Source organism: Zerene cesonia, chromosome 5 (genome assembly GCF_012273895.1).
Source record: "Zerene cesonia ecotype Mississippi chromosome 5, Zerene_cesonia_1.1, whole genome shotgun sequence".
NCBI lineage: Eukaryota > Metazoa > Arthropoda > Insecta > Lepidoptera > Pieridae > Zerene > Zerene cesonia.
The window spans coordinates 4,982,758-5,003,338 of NC_052106.1; the positions used below are offsets into that span (position 1 = coordinate 4,982,758).

At 33.0% G+C, this 20,581-nt stretch overlaps 1 protein-coding gene across 1 annotated transcript in view; it reads right to left on the minus strand.

Annotated features, from left to right (window-relative positions):
* Window positions 1-8,660: 8,660 nt before the first annotated feature.
* Window positions 8,661-20,581, minus strand: part of LOC119839858 (transcription factor hamlet-like) — a 73,446-nt gene continuing 61,525 nt past the window's right edge. Inside the window, exon 3 of the mRNA XM_038366270.1 lies at window positions 8,661-10,991. Coding sequence (XP_038222198.1) covers window positions 10,192-10,971 — 780 coding nt within the window. The 5' untranslated portion in view covers window positions 10,972-10,991 and the 3' untranslated portion in view covers window positions 8,661-10,191. The remainder of the gene's footprint in view (window positions 10,992-20,581) is intronic.

Here is a 20,581-nt window from a genome sequence, read left to right on the forward strand (position 1 = left end):
GAAATAACTTCCTTATTTCTAGAAAAAAATAGTTTAGAAATTCAATAGAAACTGTCGGCGTCAAGAATAATGATGAAATATATCCATTACGACCGTTTTGTGCTTCTTTTACCAATATCAATATATATAAGCAACGATTTTCCACTTTCATTCGTCATGATGAAGTACTGTGACGTTTTTTGTCACGAGAAAGTGGCCTGTGTCCAGTTATGTGACAAGTTTATATTAATAATATAGAGACATCACTGCCATTATGAAACTAGTATTTATGCGACTTTTGTATGTGTGTTTCAAATGTAGTGAAAATAGCATATGGCTGCTAAGCTGTGATAAAATAATTAATACAGTATAAAATGGTATTTATCATTTTTTCAGCACTTGGTAGGTTGTCTAAAAAAAAAAAAAAATTTTAGAAATAGATGCGAAAATTTTTTGATCTTTTTTATTAAGAGTAATGGTTTTTATATGAAAAAAAATAAAATAAAGTTATTGACATGGGATATGTAAATATATAAATAATCCAAATTTTGTTTAAATATAGGTTTAAATATAGGCACTTTTGTGAAGTTACGAAATTTCAAATACATAAAGAGGGCTAATGCGTTTCGACATGATATATTATCAACACATTACACAGCCATACTCAATTAATTCAATAATTCTATGATACATTTATTGGATTTATGTAATGATTCAACGAAGCAAAATCGCAAAAAAACTTGCCTATTGATATCAGAATTGCTGTTTTATGAATAATACATAAATATCTTGAAACACTCGCGTATTAGAACTCAACTAAATGACTTTAATTCTTAAGTCATGTTATATGTAACTAAAGGTTTATTTTCTTCACTTAAGTGTGTTTGGAAAATTAAAGGTCAAAAATATCATTACGATAGGGGATTTTTTGATTTAATCAAAATTTGTCTTTTTTCGCAATAAAATTATTGTTTATGCGTTTATTTTTATTTCCAAACACTCACAATTTACTCACAAGTGGCTCAAAATGCATTAAAACGCGTGATTTTTAAATTAATAAAAAAAAAGGAAATATTGAATCAATCAGTGAAGGACGTAATCTACTGCTTTAAATGAGCAGTTCTAATAAATAAAACGTAATAATTAGTATAATAATCGTGAATTTATGCATGCCCAAATTATAAAATGCTACTTAAAATGCACACTCGGTAGACATCAAGTAACAATTTACAAATAAATGACATATTTACATTCCACGTGAAAGAAGGATGAATACAAATATAGACTGATGGCTAATGATTGTTCATTGCAAACATTCCAGCTCAGCAGGGAATCTCGAAAGACACGCGAAATGAGACTGCGTTTTGCCAATTGGGAATGCATCGATAAATATGTATGTAAATACATGAAATGCTTTAGCCAAGTACCTAATTGAGTGTGAGAACATTCTTTTGCTTTTTCCAGTAAAAGCTATATGTGACATCATATTTAGTTCATCAGATATGTTAAAAGTATGTAATATCAATCGTAACGTTATTAATTTTGCTCTAGATTACAAACTTGGTTGTGCGGCGTTAATTAAAAATGAATGATCCGTCTTAATTATGACATAATTATCCGAAGAACCTTGTGGTCCAAATTTAAAAAAATATGATTAAACCGATTTTTAATATCTCGTTGAGTCATTTCAATACAATTTTTGGCATTTTGTTTATACTCAATAATAAAGTGTTGCATTCCAGTAAGTTTGCTTCATAATTGATTCATAGGAAATTTCTTATGTTTACACTTGTCATTTGTTTATGACTGTTTTGAACTAAAACAATTATAAAATGTTTTTATTTCAATGTAGATAACTATTCATCAACGTCATACAAAATTACGCCCTGTTAAATAGGTATACAAATAGCTACAAATATGCATACAACAAGTACTACAAATAGGCATACAAATAATACAAAATACAACCCTGTTAAATAGGCATACAAATAGCTTAAAAACTATTATCGGGCGTTCTTATGAATTTCAGTTCAACTTCAGCAGAATACATTTAATAAAAACATTTCAAGTGAACACCAATTATTTCGAACGTGACAAAAATCACATTAACCACTGTATAAGTATTTGTAAGGATATGAAAAAAATATTCGTGAGCCACATTGTAACCTTTACTCCTTTCGAATGGAAGCTTAATTGAAGGCTCGGCCGCAGCCGCGGGCTGCTCTCGTTTTATTTTTTTTCTTTTTAACAAGTTTTTTCATGTAAGAAAAAAATGTACGCGGCCATCTCGCGAGAAAGCCAAGTCATCCATCTTGATCGTGAATATATGAATTACCAGGAATAGTTTTCAAGTAAATGTATCTTTTCACAGCTAATTAATTGTGTACCCTGTTATGTCTTTATAACAGTACTGTTTTGATAAACGAGTACATTCTAATGTAAAGTGTGACGCCATTGTTTTAATTTTATTTTAGTTATAATTTATGTAGTTTTAAAATAACTAATATTGGTGATCGTTGGTTTTTTGATGAGTGAGCAAACTGTGTATAAAGATAAATAAATGCGACTGTTTTTAATCACTTACATAGAATAAGCGCTTGTAAAGAATTTTGCATTAAAAATAAGATAAAGCAGTATGCAAGCATTTTGTGTTCAGACGTTAATCCATTTAGATGATTTTAAGTGCATTAATGGAGAAACATTTTATCTAAAACGTAAAGAGTTTTGACGTAAATGGCTTTAAAAACTGTGTTATCCTTTATCCTTAGATGTTTCAAAAAGTTTGTTGGTCCTTTAAACATTTCAACAATGTTATCAGACATATATATCTACTGCTGTTTTATTTTCGAAAAGATCATTTACACGACATTGTGCAAGCTATATTAATTAATTCGTTTGCTATATCGAAACACAAAGTTTTACCGCACAGAGTTCGTTAACAAGAACTTAGATATTATGTTCGTAGCTATTGTGCATATTGCATTTAAAGCTAAAGACAGGCGATAGTGCTCAAAGCTTATCGTATTGTGGGCGCAACCGCAGACAGTGAAACCAGTTGGTCCGGCGTGTCGCGGTGGTCAAATGAAAAACTGTATCAGTTAGAAAACGTAGCGGCATTGTATAGAGAGTGAAAACGATCGGTAACTGGATCGCTCGATGTAGATATATGCGTCGAGTTTGTTTTTTGTTACGCGCAGTTTTACTGGCTCTTGTATTTGGTGTTACTAACTATCGCAATTCTGCGTAGTTTTGATTATTGTTGACTAAATGAGTAGCTTTCTAGTGGAACAGCTGTTATGGGTACATATTTTTTTCGATGATTTATAAATAGTTTATTTTTATGAAAAGTGTTAATCTAGTAGTCTACATTACATATACATTTCATCGTTATAATATCAGTAGTGTAAATTAAAAACTTTTGGATGGGATGATGTCTTGGGTATTTTAAAACAGTTTGCTTAAGCAAGCAAACTGCTTTTAAAGTGTAGCAGTGTGTTATGAATTTATAGTTATATCAAATGTAAATGGAATATTATTATGTTCTCGTCTCCTAGTGGGCAGTACAGGCGCGGGGGCACATTTCAAGCATACATCGCACTAATTAATCGCGGCCGCGTCCGGCGAACGATTTTAAATATTCGTGTCTTCCGCGGGAGCTCATTATTTCGGAATCTGCTCTTGTTTTGCAGTTTTCGCTCCGATATTTTTATTTATTCACAGTTGTATTACATGGAGATTCGGTGCGCAGATATCGACATTGTGGCCGAGATTTATTTATTATATTGTCTCATCATTAAGTTCGATAATTAAATCGTATTATAATCTAAATAGTCATGTACAAAGAATATAGTCTCACAATATACTAAAACAATATAAGAGTGGTATCCTTCATTAAGTTTCAACGAGATTGGAGTGTCTGTAAATTTTTAACCAATGCTTGATTTTACATAAAACTTTTTCGACATTATCAAATAATATAAACGTTATTAGTGTTAAATATGTTCACAATATTAACATATACATCAATATTTAGTCCACTGAGCATGTCACGTATTTGATTTTTGAAAGACGTATCGGTTCCAATAGAGTTATTTAAATGTAAGATACGCAATAGTTTTTTGAATACCATAGCGGTTTAAATTAATTTAAAGCGGCAAACGTATTCGAGTAAATCGAGTGCGATCGAGTTTATTACGAAAAACTCGACCAGAATTAGTCGCTGATTTACATCGAGTCGATTCCCCTTTGTACGTATCATATGAATTCAATATTAAATAAATCTTGTATCGCAACAGACTTGCGAATGAATAGATCTATATTAAATATCAAAAAGGAAAAAAATACAGTAGTATCGTATTTATGAATAAACACTTGAACTCACTCAATTTTTCAATTTTACTATATTAGAACGAATGAATGAAAATTCTTTGTTGCGTACAGAATACATATATTATACAGGCAGTTAGGAGCAGGAGTTAGATAGAGATCGTATACGCATACTAATGCTTGTATACTCAAAAACCTTCGTTATTGTTAGTTATATAGGTTAAAAAGAATTTACCTTTCACCAAAGTAACGATAGATATATTAATTTTTAGATGAACCGAAATTTGCGAGAGCCAAGTGGATAAAACCATTTCGTTGGTTGAATTTATAATGTGACAGGCTGACGTGCGACGAGCCGAGCCGTCAGGCCATCTAGATTACATGTGTTGGGTTCAGTATATAGTGCACTCACGTATTACTGTTTATCTAATATTTTGTATACGGACATTTTGTTGCTCGATTTACTTTTTATTATTATTGAAAATTTCGAAAGTACGCCGTGTGTAGTGTGATGTTTTTAAAATAGTTGTTAAAATTTGGTCTATGGATAGAATATAATATAGCATTTAGAAATTAAAAATGAAGATTTTTTTTAACGTATACATTTAACTTAGAAACCCTTGCTTATATTTATTTATATTCGTTTTTTATGTACACGTGATTTCTGTTCATAACTACCTACTCTATTCGGTACTATCTCGATGATCACATTTTTATTATTATTACTTATGTCTTTTGTACCTTTTGTATTACTCAACATAATGTTTAATACATATTCAACTAATTATTACAAAAATGTTTTCATTTTGTAGCAACGGAACCTTGGTAACGGAGGACCGGTTGACAGCGTGGTTCTCTGTACCACAGGTAATGTATAATTTCATGATACTACAGCATTATGCCGCGGTGTTGACGCTTATCACGAGTACCTTGCAATTATCGATACGATGCACGTAGTATCGATTTATCGCTCCACATCACTATAAGTTTCTCGATTTGTGGTAACTGTTCATAAATGCGGTACAACGACGTATGAATAAACAGACGATCATCGAATTTGTTCGAATTTAATCGATAATTATAGTCCCCGAGTACTCGATATATCGAAGTAATTTGTTTGCTTATAATATGTTCGTGTATTAAATTATAGTACCGGATGTAATCTATGTTACGATAATAGCACGTCACCAGTTCAGAAGATCGGAACAGGTGTGTGTTAGAGCTTGAATTCCTTGTGAATTCTTGCATTATTTTAAGCTAATTGGTATTTTTTTCGGAAAAAACATTGACCCCCACATTAAGAGTTAGGGTTCTTGTTTTCAGCTAACTGTCTCTAAAAAGACATATAAATGAGGTGAATTTTGTCGTTCTCTTTTAAGGTTTTATCTAAAAGGAATTAAATATAAGTCGTATAAATGATATCTAGTGGAACTCAAACAAAGTTTACATTACTTTTTCAGTAGTTCCGATATCAACATTTCCAAATTGGATTCAAACGTATTATTTTATGATTAAGCTATTACTATACTGATATGTTCGTTAACAAACCAAGAACCTGCCTCATTTTACGAGACATAAACGGATTTAAGGGAGTCGTGTTGACCAAAATTAGATGTAATTAAATCAATGTTTGTCGTCGCCATCGATATCGATTACGAGACATGGAGCAGCGAGTTGATCGTTGATTATAGAGGTACGCGATTTTTTAATTAATTTATCGTTCATCAAAATATCTTTTCTTATATATAGGTAAGGTTATGTGGAGCGAATCGCTCCATACTTGGTGCAGAATTGCTATGATACAACGAGCTATTAAGATAGTTTATTAAGTAGTTACTAAATAAAGTGTTTATTTTCAGTTTACTACACGAAAATCCTACACGGATATCCAAAAAAAAAAAATTATTTCACCATTACGTATGTGTCTATATGGACCGATAGTTTTGTTGGAATCTGACATCTTTTCCTATAGACGTTATAAATATTTTACGATACTATATAACATTTTATAATAATCCTGTTACATTTCGCTAATAAAACCTACACAATTTCTATTAAGTTACTAAAACAGCGATCTCGTTACATAACCATGGCAAGAGACATCTCTCGAGATAAAAATGAATTGCGTAAATATTTTTTGACATGTGGAGCGGGTCTCGTTTCGTCATTGCGACCTTCTCGTTAATTAGTTAGTTCGCTGAGCAAGTGATGGATTGGTCACTTGTTATGACACGGTAATAATGTACTGGAAAAGTCTATTTACATTTAACCTCCAGTTCTGAAGCTGGGTATTTGTTGAGATGGCGAAGTAGATAGGAGTAATATGTAGTAGTGGTTAGACGACCGTAGTATTTAGTAGTGTTTCCAAAATTTAAGAGCATCAAACGAATGTAATAAATCACGAATAGTTAAACTTTATGTCTGTGGTGAGTGGTGGATAGTTACCACAAAATACACTTCTAAAATCATGTAATCGACCGCAGGAGGTAACTTGATTTCATCGCTTCCATGCTATCTTAACATCCACAGCCTTTCAAATCAAACCGATATTTCACTTCATTGAGATAATGGCAAAAAACTTCATGTAACACGTAATATTTTTACATAAAAACTTTCACATTCAGCTGCACGAAACTCTGATACGAAATCGGACGTGGTGACGGACGTAACAACTAGAATATGCGTTTTATTTTTTGCGTGAAAACTTCATCGGAGATTTCTAAAAAACGCTAATAACTTTGCGTTAGGATTGCCAAACATTGTCGCTATAAAAACTCGGAGAAGGGGTTGACCACAACTCATAATTGTGCGAAAGCGATAGGCGCAGCGCGGTTTTTCAATAAGCAATAAATAATGTAACGCAACGCAACAGTGGCATGCGCACGCGCCGCTAACAAGCGCCCGGCCGTGTCATCGTTGTGCAATCTGCCCCACCCTGCAATGGAACTTTGCACCACCAGTTACTAGCGAAAAGCGGTTAGGATAACACGTACCAATAGAGTATACATCTGGAAATTTATATGTAGTTATTTATAGAAATACTTTATATGACATTGAGGTATTATATATTGACTATATGTTATTTTAGATGTATCGTAGTTTCGCCTCGCATATTTATTGTTATTTCTGGAAGTACTTAAATAATTTTGTGATGAAAATAAATGCTTAATTAATACCTATGCGTGATTACGATTATGCAATATTATACATTAATTGTACAATAATAATATACAATAAAAGGCAAAATATTATGGTATATCGGAATCATAATTATCAGGATCATGTTAAATTCTTTAACCAGACGAATGTTTTATCAGGTACACGTCGCTCCTAACTTACAGACCCACCTATCATGAATAACTTATACATAATGGAATTTAAACTTAGTTGCTAGATATCGATGAGAATGGGATAGTTTATTCGTAAACCGTTTCTTATATAACTGTTTAATATCTTTTTTACATAACTGATAAGCAAAGATATGTTGGTTAGGATAGTAATGTACATAAACTTTTTACGAAATAATAGTATTGTTTAGCATACATTTAAATCTATATTTAATTCTAACAAAAATTTTTTTAAATAAATAAATACATACAAATTTCAAAAATTATCAGTTCCAATATGACCTAATATATTAAATGATAAGTGCTCATGTACGCCATCCGAGCGTTAAGAAATATCTACGATTAGATTATAATTAAACAGCTTATAGTTAACCAAGATGGCTGCCAGGTTGGGCGGTTTCATTTGTCGCAAATTAATGGCTATAAAACATAATCATATTGCTATCTAGCGCTGAGGCGGTGCGCACGACAAAGGCCCACGGCTACCTGCCCTTCGATGCAAAAATGGCGCTCGGTGAGAGCTTTTAATTACGTTCGATTTATGAATTAGCCTAATTGAATTCGTAACGTTTAGTTTTCCGTATTTTCAAGAGGAAAGTTGGAGTATTTTAATAAAAATTAGAGGTAAATAGATTGAATTGTCAAACAAAAGAACATAACGACATAGCATTGGAATAAAATGCTCAGAGAAGTATGTCGAATCCAAGTAGAAGGGATAATCCAAGTAGAATGGCAAGCAGAAGCCACAAAATTATATTCCGTCATATTTTGTATTCGTAGAAGCCCTTGTCCCTCCCTACATTGTGTTCCTGCAGTGAAAACATAATATATGGCCAGATGATGATGATAATGACGAGTATGATGTCGGTGTTATTTCAAATGTATTTTCTATTTTAGCAAAACACAATTACTTTCTAAAATATTAAGTCAAAAATGTTTGCCCTTAATGAATATTCTAAAATATGTTCTGTGAATAGGGAAAGAATGAATAAGAAATAAATACGCATGAAAATTTAATATTATTTATTTCATTTTGACAAGGTAATCGATGACCTTTGAACGACTAATAGGTATGAAAAATACAATATGACAAAGGCGATAATCTCTATTTCTTACACAACTATTGATAAGTTAAATAGCATCTCATAAAACTTCAAAATTAAATTTGGTACGAGTATTTAACATAGTAAGGCACTGCATACATATTCTATTTTTACAAGGTAACGTTTGATATAACATAAAATATGAATTATTTAAAGGATAGAATATTAATTCAGTGGCATTTGTACTTGTAGCAAGAGGAAAAAAACAATATCTGATGAATACAAACACAGTTTTGACTATAGTCGAAACCGTGCATAATGTCTGGAGTTTTACAAGTATCTTTAAATAAAAAAAAAAACAATATAGAATTTCCATACTCGTAACATTTAATAGAGATCTATCTATACTTAAAGGAACGTTTAAATTAGTTCTTTGAGAGACTTCGTCTTAAATCTGTTAATAAAGATATATAAAATTTAATGTACGGAGCCAAAACACGATTAAATAAATAAAATCACAGATTTGTATTTCTTAATTTAGTTAAAAATTTTGGATACAAAACGTTTATCAATATATTTAATAAAATTTTATAAAAAGTGTAAAATGCAAACTTCAAATTCGATAAATATTTAGATATCATTTTGCATAATCTTTTAAACTTAACAAAGTAGGAAACCACAAACTGAATATTAAGCACATACAGCCGTTGTTTAACCCAGATATTAAATAATTTGTCCAACATATAGATAAAATCCACTGATCAGAACATTTTCAAACAACTTTTCTAACACTCAATAAAAATATTTATAATATCTTCAATAAGCAACAAGTTATAATGTTTATTGGTAACCGGCGTTTTCTCTCAGACTAAATTACTAATATAATATAAAACATCATACAAGCAAAATTTACACAAATAATACAAAGGAGACTACTTACATTCATGTAATACCTATTCCTATTTACTATTTATTCCTAACGTAGCGAACACTCTCTGAACACTTATAACATTCTTTTTAAGGAAGAAAATTTCACATGTGTGAAAATTTAATACATGCCTATCTAAACTATTTAAAACTTAACTCAATCGTTTATATTTACAGTAAGTACATACAGTTTTAGATACGATATGATATCACTTCTTGCCTTAACACGAACTAATAACCTAACGTGGAACGTGTATAATTCCATGTCTCTCTTGTCTGCGCCAGTAGGTACAGAAATGGTAGCGGTAACAATTAGGAATATTTTTATTCTCTTATATCTACATCGTAAAATAAGAACTGTTACTTTTCAACATGACACAAATATTGGAAAAAGTATGAAAAACAGAATATGGAAATAGGTAAGAGGAAATAAAGATGGGACCATTGGCGCTAATACTAATCAATCACAAAAACTCACAGTGCCAAAGGCTGAGGGCGAATTTGTGTAATACAAAGTCATTTGGATACACCGACCAGATATAGCGTTGATTAAGTTTAAAGGGCCACTATCAGGTATGATCCGGGGCGCTCGCCGCGGCAGCAGCCGCAGTGCGTCGGGCGGGCGCAACACGGCCCATAAACGATCTAATCTCTTCGAAATAAGTCTCTTCAGGGGATCTCCTGCGACTATCGTCTCCATTTTCCGCTTCATGTTTCTTCAAATGCCTGTCTAAATTCGTCTGCTGTCCGAAACAGCGATCACAATGACGGCAGCGGAACGGTCTCTCTTTGTTGTGAATATTTCTCACGTGGCGTTGTAAATTTGATGATATTGAAAAGGAGCGTTCACAGTACTTGCACCGGTAAGGCTGTTCACCGGTATGCGTCCTTAAATGTCGAGTTAAATTCGCACTACGAGGGAAAGCTTTCCCACAATAAGAGCACGTGTAGCGATCACGCGCTCTGTTAACTCCTGGATTAGGAGGGACCGGTGGAGGTCTAGGTGCGCCCGGAGCGAGCAGGGTCGCGGCCGCTGCAGGCAAGAACGGGTATCGTCCAAACGAGGCTGGTAAAGCTAGAGGTAATCGCCTGCAGAATTGTAACAGCGCAGGGTGCGCGGGATGCGCAGGGTGCGTAGGGTGCGGTGGTGGAGAAGGAGTGATCAAGTTGCAGTTTTCATCTTCTAGCCGCTGGGGGCGTTTGTGTGTGACTCTGAGGTCCAAGGGTTCGTCGGCACGAGGTGAGCCGAGGGGGCTGGCGTGGTGCTCGAGCGGAGAGGAGGGCGGGGAGGCGAGGCGGCGCGGCGCCGCGTGCTTTTCGCGCATGGCGGCCGCAGCGCACGCGCTCATCGGGCTCGTGCGCCACCGACCTGCAACAAAGAAATTCAATATTTTAGACACATCGCACAATAAAGATTTGGTTTTTAAATTAATATAAGTACATCGTATAATATATAATTCCTGCTGTAATAAATAATTTTGATTGTTTTGCATATAAAGCTAATTTATGATTTTATATACGGTTAATAGAATTACACAACCTTCTATTATACAGCGAAATACATGAAATGTATTAGACGTTTATTTCTCGGAGTCGTTATACCAATTAGACTGGTCCAATTTGATATGCGCATAACAACTTTTACATACACTTCGAAAACTGACATCAATGATGAATATCCTAGAAACGTCAGTATGCTAAAATGTGTACAGAAATTGCGAAATGACGTGACCGGTGGGGTGACCATCTGATCGATGCCGGCTCCTACGCTCGCCTTCGACGTACGCCTACCAGCTTGCGACATCGGTAACTAGAGCACTCGTTAGAATTATGTTTTCTTTTTAAATCATTCATAAGGCAGTGGAAACTATTCATACTTCGTACTTCCAATTATGAGGTCACATTGATACATGCATTCTTGTAGGTAAATTCGGTCAAAATAATAATTAAAAAACATTATCAGTAAAATTGAGCGTGGATTTGTCCTAATAATACAAGTTTCATGATGGTGGTAAATATAAAAGCAGAGTCCTCAAACAAGATTTTACAATTTTACTAAGCAGCAAATACATCTAATATCGTTTACCACTTTCCAGATTGAATTTCATATTAGATCCAGTTATTATGTAGTAAATTATAACAGATATTCTTTAATATAGTGTTATCTTTGTGATAAAGTTTCCATATTATTTTGATAATATTAAATTACATAAGACTGTATGACAAATAATTAGAATTTGTCTCTGGTCCTGGATAGTCGTAACAAAGGATTAATTGCGAAAGTATCATATCAACACAGGAGTGTACAAATTTGTTAGCTCACGCCTACGAGCTGACACGCGGCTAATTTGCACCAAAAGCAGTAAACATAAATCCTTTGAACATGAACCGAGCATCGACATCCGGATCCTTATTAGGTGAGCTCGTGAGCCAAGCGCGGCTTACTTATGATTTGTTACTGGACACTAAGAAATTGTATTGCGAAATCTTTGACTATGACGACCTCTCTGGGTGTGTTTAATCATATTGGATAGATAAATAAATATAGTTAGAGTTATGGTTTGGTTTTTTTAGTATGTCCGTATTTTTAAGTGTAAATAATAAAAGCACCATTTTCTTCGCAATGTATTCGGTGATTACCAGATTCTATCGAAGAACCTATATTCTTAATGTTTATTTATTAACATTGTTTAACGGAGACAGCGCCTTCTCAATCATAATTAAAAAGGTCACAAACTAAGCTAAGGTGAAGAAACTACATTCCGTGCAGGTACATACCTAAGCAACAACAGTTGGTGTGGAATTGACATTTCTGGTTCGTTTATATCAAGATCCTTCGAGAAGTTTCTTATTTATTATGTTGGTCAGGTCAGGTAATATCATACGGGCTCCCAACGCGTAGTGTTAATATTTGCACGTACGTTAGAAATTAGGTGCTCGGAAAGGAATTAGTCGGCGAGTTGTGTGGAATATTTCGCGATCTTTACAATTTTGCCTGTTTGCACGTCTCGCAAATGGATCTTAGAACATGTGCGCCCATCATTACTCGAGTCACGATCGTCTAATTGTACTTAATTAACGGCGATCGGAAGACGTGACGTATTACGTGGTAGGCGGGGCCAACACGTTTATGTATGTTAATGTAAACACCGTGGCCAATGAGCGCTATCACGCCGCGCCGCCTTGTGATATATTAGCATTTGAAACGGTTATTCGTTCGTGCCGCTACCAACAGAGCGATTCCGAACGGCCACTTTTGTGAGCCTTTATGCATTTCGAATAGGCTCGTCAACTCGTCCCACTTGTTTGTTATGTAGAAACGAATCTCATAAATTATAGTATTGAAGTTGAATAACATAGTTATCGAATTCGAATATAGTAATTTAAATATATAATCCAAGTATGCAATATAAATTGCTTCATTTATCAGTGAATAATAATATAGGTATGATATTGAAGGCGAGGTGTGAATTGAAATGAGACATCGATATTTTATCTGCAATCGTTTTATATAGAGTTGATTGTGTTTCCTGTAAATAGAATTTACGTGCGCATAAAATATTACACGTATTACTATAATAAATAAATCAGAGCTAGATCTTTTTGTAACCCAGTTGGTAATTAATTCAATGCTTATATTTAAATATCGCATATGTTATCTGCTTCTAAGTTACCGCCATAGAGGACAATTATGCTCCGGTACTTATATAAACGATCATTTATATTTTATATACATATGAAATAACCAATTTTGGTTTTAATGCTTTGAAGATAAAGACTATAATAGCGTGTATTAATCGTAAAATGATATGTGCTATATGCTTTGTTGACTGCCAATGGAGAAATACTGTTGTGCTTGACTTATAGTGCGTATCATTATGTGTAGAAGCATCGTTATTGGTCTCTGCTTATTGCCATCATTTCCCTCTCCATATATTATTATGAATACTTACAAAAGTTGTTGTTATATTAAATAATAGTAATTATGTTAATTGTGATAGAAATTTTGAGTGCCTACGCAGAAAATATGAATAAGATCGATATAATTATTGCTATAATTTATTTTTTAAATAATAATGTACTATAAATAACCTTGTAAAGGAATGCGTTACTGACATAATCGTAATGATAATCGTAAATCACGAGGGCTAAAGAATCTGAAAAAAAAAATTAATGAAGAAAATTCACATAGAATATTGAAACATATAACTATTAAATAAAATATGAATTCACGCTAGTTTCCTAAAAAGGACTCAAAGTTTATGAATTTATTCATTCAATAATATTTCCTTCAGTCGAATACGAGTAAGGGCTTGCAAAAGTTTAAATTGTAGCCAGCAATTTAAAAGAGCGTCATACTAGACATTCCTATATCATATTCTCTCATAGGATTGCGGTCGTAGGAGATTCACACGCGCGTAGTTTTTAGACGATATCGTGTCGACGGTCTCTGATTTATTTCATATCACTATTTTAGGTAACGAGTCGCGCCGATCGCTATAAGGCGAGTTATGAAATTACTAGCCGATGTATGAACTCTGTATGGGGCATAAATAAGACCGTATAGATGTCAACTGACATGGTATAGAAGTATGAATTGCTAGCAAGAAAAACTGTGTAGTAAATAATCCCACGAGCATTATGCTAGAATACTTGAAAACGCTCTTCATTGACGCATTTGTTATTGCGGCGTCGTACGCCGTTCCTATAAACGGTTAATATATTCAACTCATTACATTGATCGAGTTGGAGAAGATATATAGAAATTTACAGTAAGAAAATGATAACTTACTTTAAAATGTGTCCAGTAAAATAGAATGAAAAGCCTAAGGATTCATGAGGAAAATGTCTAATGTTATTCTAGTTAGTTTTGTACAATATGTGTATATACATGATATTTAAAATTGTAAGAATATTTTATAAAGATGTCTCCGTATTAAAAACTTAAACAGGAATACGTAAGGAATGGTTCAAGAATGCTATACGTTTAAGGGCTTACGGCTATCAATGTGAGTCGCAGATTCCGACCAATCACAAGTGATTTGTCACGCAGGCGCATTACGATATTAAAGGTTATAAAATGCACTGGATGTGGGAATCAGGGCGACGTTCATCGTGAGAACAGACAGAAATCAGGACTTTTTGTACGTTAGCCCATTGCGAACGTTGCACGGCTTTAGTCTTTTTCTGATTATTTTGAAATTTGAAATGCATACCGTTTCGTTCCTTTGTCAGCGGTGCCTTTATGTTTCGTGGCGTGTTTTTATCAATAACTATTACAAATTAGTGAATTCTTGAGCAACTTATTGCTGAAACTGTAATATATGAACGGAGTGGTATAAAATCTAACTAAAAGTTGTCTTTTACAATAACCTAGTCTTAAAATTCACGAACGCTCGATAATTTTGCAATAAAGTGGCACTTATTATTGTTTGTACACATTAAGCTTAGGAAACGGGCCGTTAACTCAGCAATTATTTGTTTAATAGTTTAGGTTAATCCGCGCCTTTATTGAATGAGAGGTGTTCAACCAATGATTACTGGTCTGCGAGCATTAAACATTTTACGATTCTCTTAAAGGAAATTTTCCCGTAGTTCCCGACAAACGGGCATTTATCGTGAGTTATGACCGGCTCTGATCTAATTACCAACATCTCGTAAAATTTAAGCACACGCCAAATTGCGACATTCGGAAACTGGTTGGTTTTGCAAATAGTTGGCGTGATGTTTTCTAATAAGTACTACCCATGAATTAGTGACTCCAGCTCATTTAAATATTTAAATTTTGCTTAAACTTTCAAAGCATTAAAACAAAGTGTTTCTTATTACTAACAAAAGTGAGAAATAAAGTCATTTACGTAAAGCATTGTTTAGTAAATGTTAATGGTTTAAAGTAGAGCTCAATTCCGGTCGTTTGTTCGTTTTCGATACGGATCGTCATAAAATGTATAATTTAGGTATTTCTATTGCATATTCAGTATAATCTACACAAAATTGTGTACAAGGATAGATAACAGAGCACGCTGTTCTATAATTTATGGCGTACCATTAGGGCAAGCTCGGTAAACTTGAATTACATTTACATTGGATTTGCAGTATGACAATATTGAAATGATGTATTGGCTTTGATTGGGCGACAGATGCGTAATAGTTGTGAATACATTAATTTAACGATTAAATGCTATTCTGATTATTTTAATTTTTATTGTTCAAGTAAGACGGTGACAACTCGATTCTATTTGTGGTGGAGATATGAACTCGACAATTAAGAGACGTTTTATGACACTTGATTGACACATATACATATAAATAACCTGACATTTGAACATTACGGTAGGTATGGATCATTCAATAAATTTTAGTTACAGTGTATAAAACGAATCTAGAACAGATGGATGTCAAAAAGAATTACTGAATTAAGAATATCCACTGATTTCACTCTAAGTATAAAAGAGTAATATGAATTAATAAAGAAATATTAACGGTACAATAGCATACCAATGCTATAATGGTGTCGACTAGTGAAATTCTAACACGACATTTCGCCAACGCGTTCCTAGTACGTAGGTGGTCATGCCTTTATCACTAGACCAGCGTGCCCTGCTGGATTGTACTATACGTATCCTTGATAAATTGTAGAAATTCATACCTCGTGTTTCATTGTTAATGTATACTTAAGTTAATTTAGTGAGATTTGAACTTTAGGGTCAAATGTGGAAAATGATAAGCTTTACTGTATTTCTGAATGCTTGGCAGCTCATAGCAATAATTAAATAAAGAATTTACAAGAAATACACAAAATGCTATATGCAAAATTTACTTGTTCAGAAATATAATTCCGAAAAATCAGATGTCAATAATCTAATTTAAATGTTGTGGTGATAGGGAAAAGGATGCATGCATTTTCTTCTTCTAAACTTAAAACTAAAATAATGGCTAATAATGATTAATTATTAATCAATGTTCAATTGCGTTTATGAAAATGTGATCAAATTGTGATTTCCTCATATACGTGGAGGTGACCGGATGTGATCAGTGTCGCGGATCACTTATGACAACAAATACAAGGCATTGATAATCGTATGCATACTAATTATGCACTGTTACTTTATTGTTTATAAATCTATACCGTATTTTCAATGCAATAAGTATTATATTTGTTTGTAAAATCAATCTATGGCGTAAAATCAATCTAATACACCAACATAACAATAATTTGTATTTCCGTTTTGCGATAGATCTTTTTCATCACCATCATACTGTCTATCTCGTTCATTTTAAACTAATATTTGAAGCCTTAGGCGTAAAATATAACCAGATATTGGATTCATCATTATTTATACATTTTAAACAACCATTTTTAGCATTGTTAGATACATATACAGTCTTTAGTTTTCCTACAGAGATATTCTGATGTTATCGGGTACAGGAATATTAGTATTAACTCCGTACCTCCGTACGTAAAAATGGTAATCAATAATATATATATATTTTAGACGTTTACGTTTAAAGTAGAATTTCACAAGACAAGATTCCCTTTGTAGCATAATATTTATCATATCAATAAAAAGGATTGTGATAACTCGACATATTTTCCGCACAAAGCAATAACGCCATTTAAGGTCACTATCTTTAGTTTTATCATTTAGTAAAAAATATAACGTTTTAAGTGTATAAGTCAAGTGTCTATCGCCGATGGATTCCATCCAGAGTTTTTTATCATCTCCATAGGTCGGTTTGATGGATTATATCGGCCTTCTAATTGTTCTAGTTGTATATTATGTAAATAAACCAGTTAGCATTGTTCTTGTGGATGCAGTATCTGACCCCGTATGTTATCTATGTAATGGGGCACACAGTACATAACGTGTACGGTCGGTACTGAGAAATGTTTCTATTAAAATGTTAAATGAATAACATAGTGCACAGTGTAATAATAAACTGCATATATTATGGTATTGGCGAAGATAAATGTGGGAATGTATACAAACTGTTAAATGTTACTCGTTAATGAATATTGTATGTAATTAAATTTGATTTTATTTTAAATTATTCACATCAAATTTACTCTCAGAGACATAATTTTTTTACATGCAATAGTACAAATATCATTTAAAAGTTTATTAATTATGGTTAAGGTATTTTCTACACTATAAGAAAATAGAAAATAGTATCTCTTAGGAATATCGGGATAAAAAGTTGCCTATATGTCATTCCAGTTATCCAGCTATCTACGTACCAAATTTCAATGCAACCGGTTAAGTAGATTTTGCGTGAAAGAGCAACAAACACACACTTCCTTACAAACTTTCGCATTGGTAATTTTAGTAGGATTTATCAATGAATTTACGCTCCGAATACTTCTGCTTTAATCCATCTTACTAATTGCGTTTTAATTAATTCGATGTGGTAATAAGAATTGGAAAATCATACTCCAGATACCAAGCGAGGCGAATTAAGCGTGTATGCAAATTATTCATTTCTTGTCACCAGTCATGCCTAGCTGTAATTATATATTTGAACATCGTTTTATACAGATATTGACTGGTTATTACAGTAAGCAAGTCTTGATTTACGATATCGCAAAGCAACTATTTATGTTCTGTAACTCGTTGACACACAAGGTCTATACGTTTGAAGCTACACTTCGTTCTTGTGTGTGACCTGTATCGTTATTGATGTCAATTTTTAATTATTCAGACAGGTTTAATCGAAACTATTTTTTCATTTATAGATGGACAGATTTGTTTCAATTGTGAAATAATCAGTTACTGTACCTAGTTTTGCAATATGCGTGATGTGAAAGTTAAAATAGGTTCACGATTTTAGGAAAAGAATACAGAATAATACAGTTAAAGCTGGTTTCACCACATCTGGATATTAAGTTCTGTTTAGCTTATCTGTTGGTTAAAATGAAAAATATTGTGTCAAAATTTACGTCAATCACACTATAAGTAAGTGGTGAAACGTTGAATATAATTAAAATATTTTACGTCATAGGTAAAACCTACGGTAAGTTTCTTCCTCGTTTAGGAATCGAAATATGATGCATGGTTTGTACAGGATTGTGAGAAACTACTATCATCAGTGTATGAGGCAAATACTAAATTCCATATGATGGTACATTAGACCTAGTCTATTACCAACAATGTTTGACTTTTCATATTGAGTTGAAGAATGTTCGTAATCAGAACGCTCTACACTTACTAGATATCAATATAAAACCCGTGTGCAATAAGGCACGGGCTCACCTGTCGACCATTCATTACACCGACCTTCCAGTGAATGATAAGAGCGTAGTAACACCATCGGCCATCATTACCGTCCGTCTGAATGCGATGGGGGCGGCTAATGACACCAGATAATCGTAGGTAATGCGGGTCAAGACCGTTGGACGATTTTATGATCGCAAAGTGTATGGTTTCTATATTACTGTTCCCATTTTTCATTATAAAATGATGGTGGCTATTATTAGTATATTATGAGAATTGTGTGATTGTGAATATTAAATCTTATTAATTGAAATGCGTTTATGTGAATTAATGCCTATTTTTGATTAGCGTAGCGCTTTTAAATTAAATTGCTGCGAACAACCATACAAAATATTTAAAATATTAATTTATAATATGTATTGTTTTCATATAATTTAGAATTGTAGTCTAGTATTTAGCTCTACTAATAAAAAACATATGGCCTAGCAAAGGAACAGCTCATTAAAACTTAATACAATAGTTTAAAAGCTTACGAAATAGAACAGAACAAACAACGATCGCAAAATAAATCATCCTTTCCTAGATACAGATCGCATTACGTAAACATATAGCACGGATGAGGCAACAGAAGCAATTCAATACTTCCAATATCAATTGACAAACAATGCTTTATACAGCCCACTTGAGCCTTGGCATTACGGATGACCGATTCTTGAGGATGATATCAACTTTTAATGTTCATTGATATACGGTAATGATTAAACGAGGATGTATACACGTAAGCCAAAAGCTCTATTGAAGCATTTTTGAATATAGCATTAAGAAATTCTGTATTAAAGGTATTGCATATTACAATTTTTGGCAACTGCGCCTTGGTCAGTTTTAAAGATATGTTAAGTAGTAATGGAAATTTTCTTAAAGGTAAACATATAATGGTTAATTATTCACGTTTAACAACATTTGGAGGTTAATTTTAACAAGTTGTTATGTATTTATCGTCGATTAAAATTGCTCAATATAAAATACGTGTTGGTTATTGATAGTAAAAAATGTAAGAAGTTAAAGTAAAATCTGTCAAGGGAATTTTGATAGTATTTTTTTTTTACCTCATTCTTGTCCCATCAATCATTTCGTAACTAAAATGTATTAGAATATTCAATTATTTTCAAGGATGAAATGTATTCAAGGCTGCTTAAGACGTTATATGGTACACAAAATTCAATTAAATATTGCGTTGAAATTTCATTCAATACATATAGATGCTTTGTACCATTTTGCTTGGCATAACGGCGATCTGTGTCTCAAATATGATTCAGATTGAGCAAGAACTTTTGGCATTATATTCAGCCGGCCCACGTGTCTCGACTCCAGCTAGTTATTATTGTTGACGTGTAGCGATTTCATTGTTTATTGCTTCTCTTTATCTACAGTTTTAAATGGACACAATAAAATGACATCCTGCTACGAGTTGCAGAACTTTAAGATGTAGAAGGAGAAATTTATATTTTAGTTTGTACTTTGGGTCACAACAATTATGATGTTGATTAAGTTTTATGTTAGTCAAATTATGTTGCCAATTTTTAAAAATTATTGGGAAGTTTATGAAGGATTCGAGGGAAACACTTCGCATTTGGTGAAATGCTTTAAAATATATAATGGACAAGTGCTCAATCTGAAATAACAGAGGCTATTCGTCGAAATCATTATCCTTATGTAATGGTCCGATTTTGTTAAATTTGAACTGCTT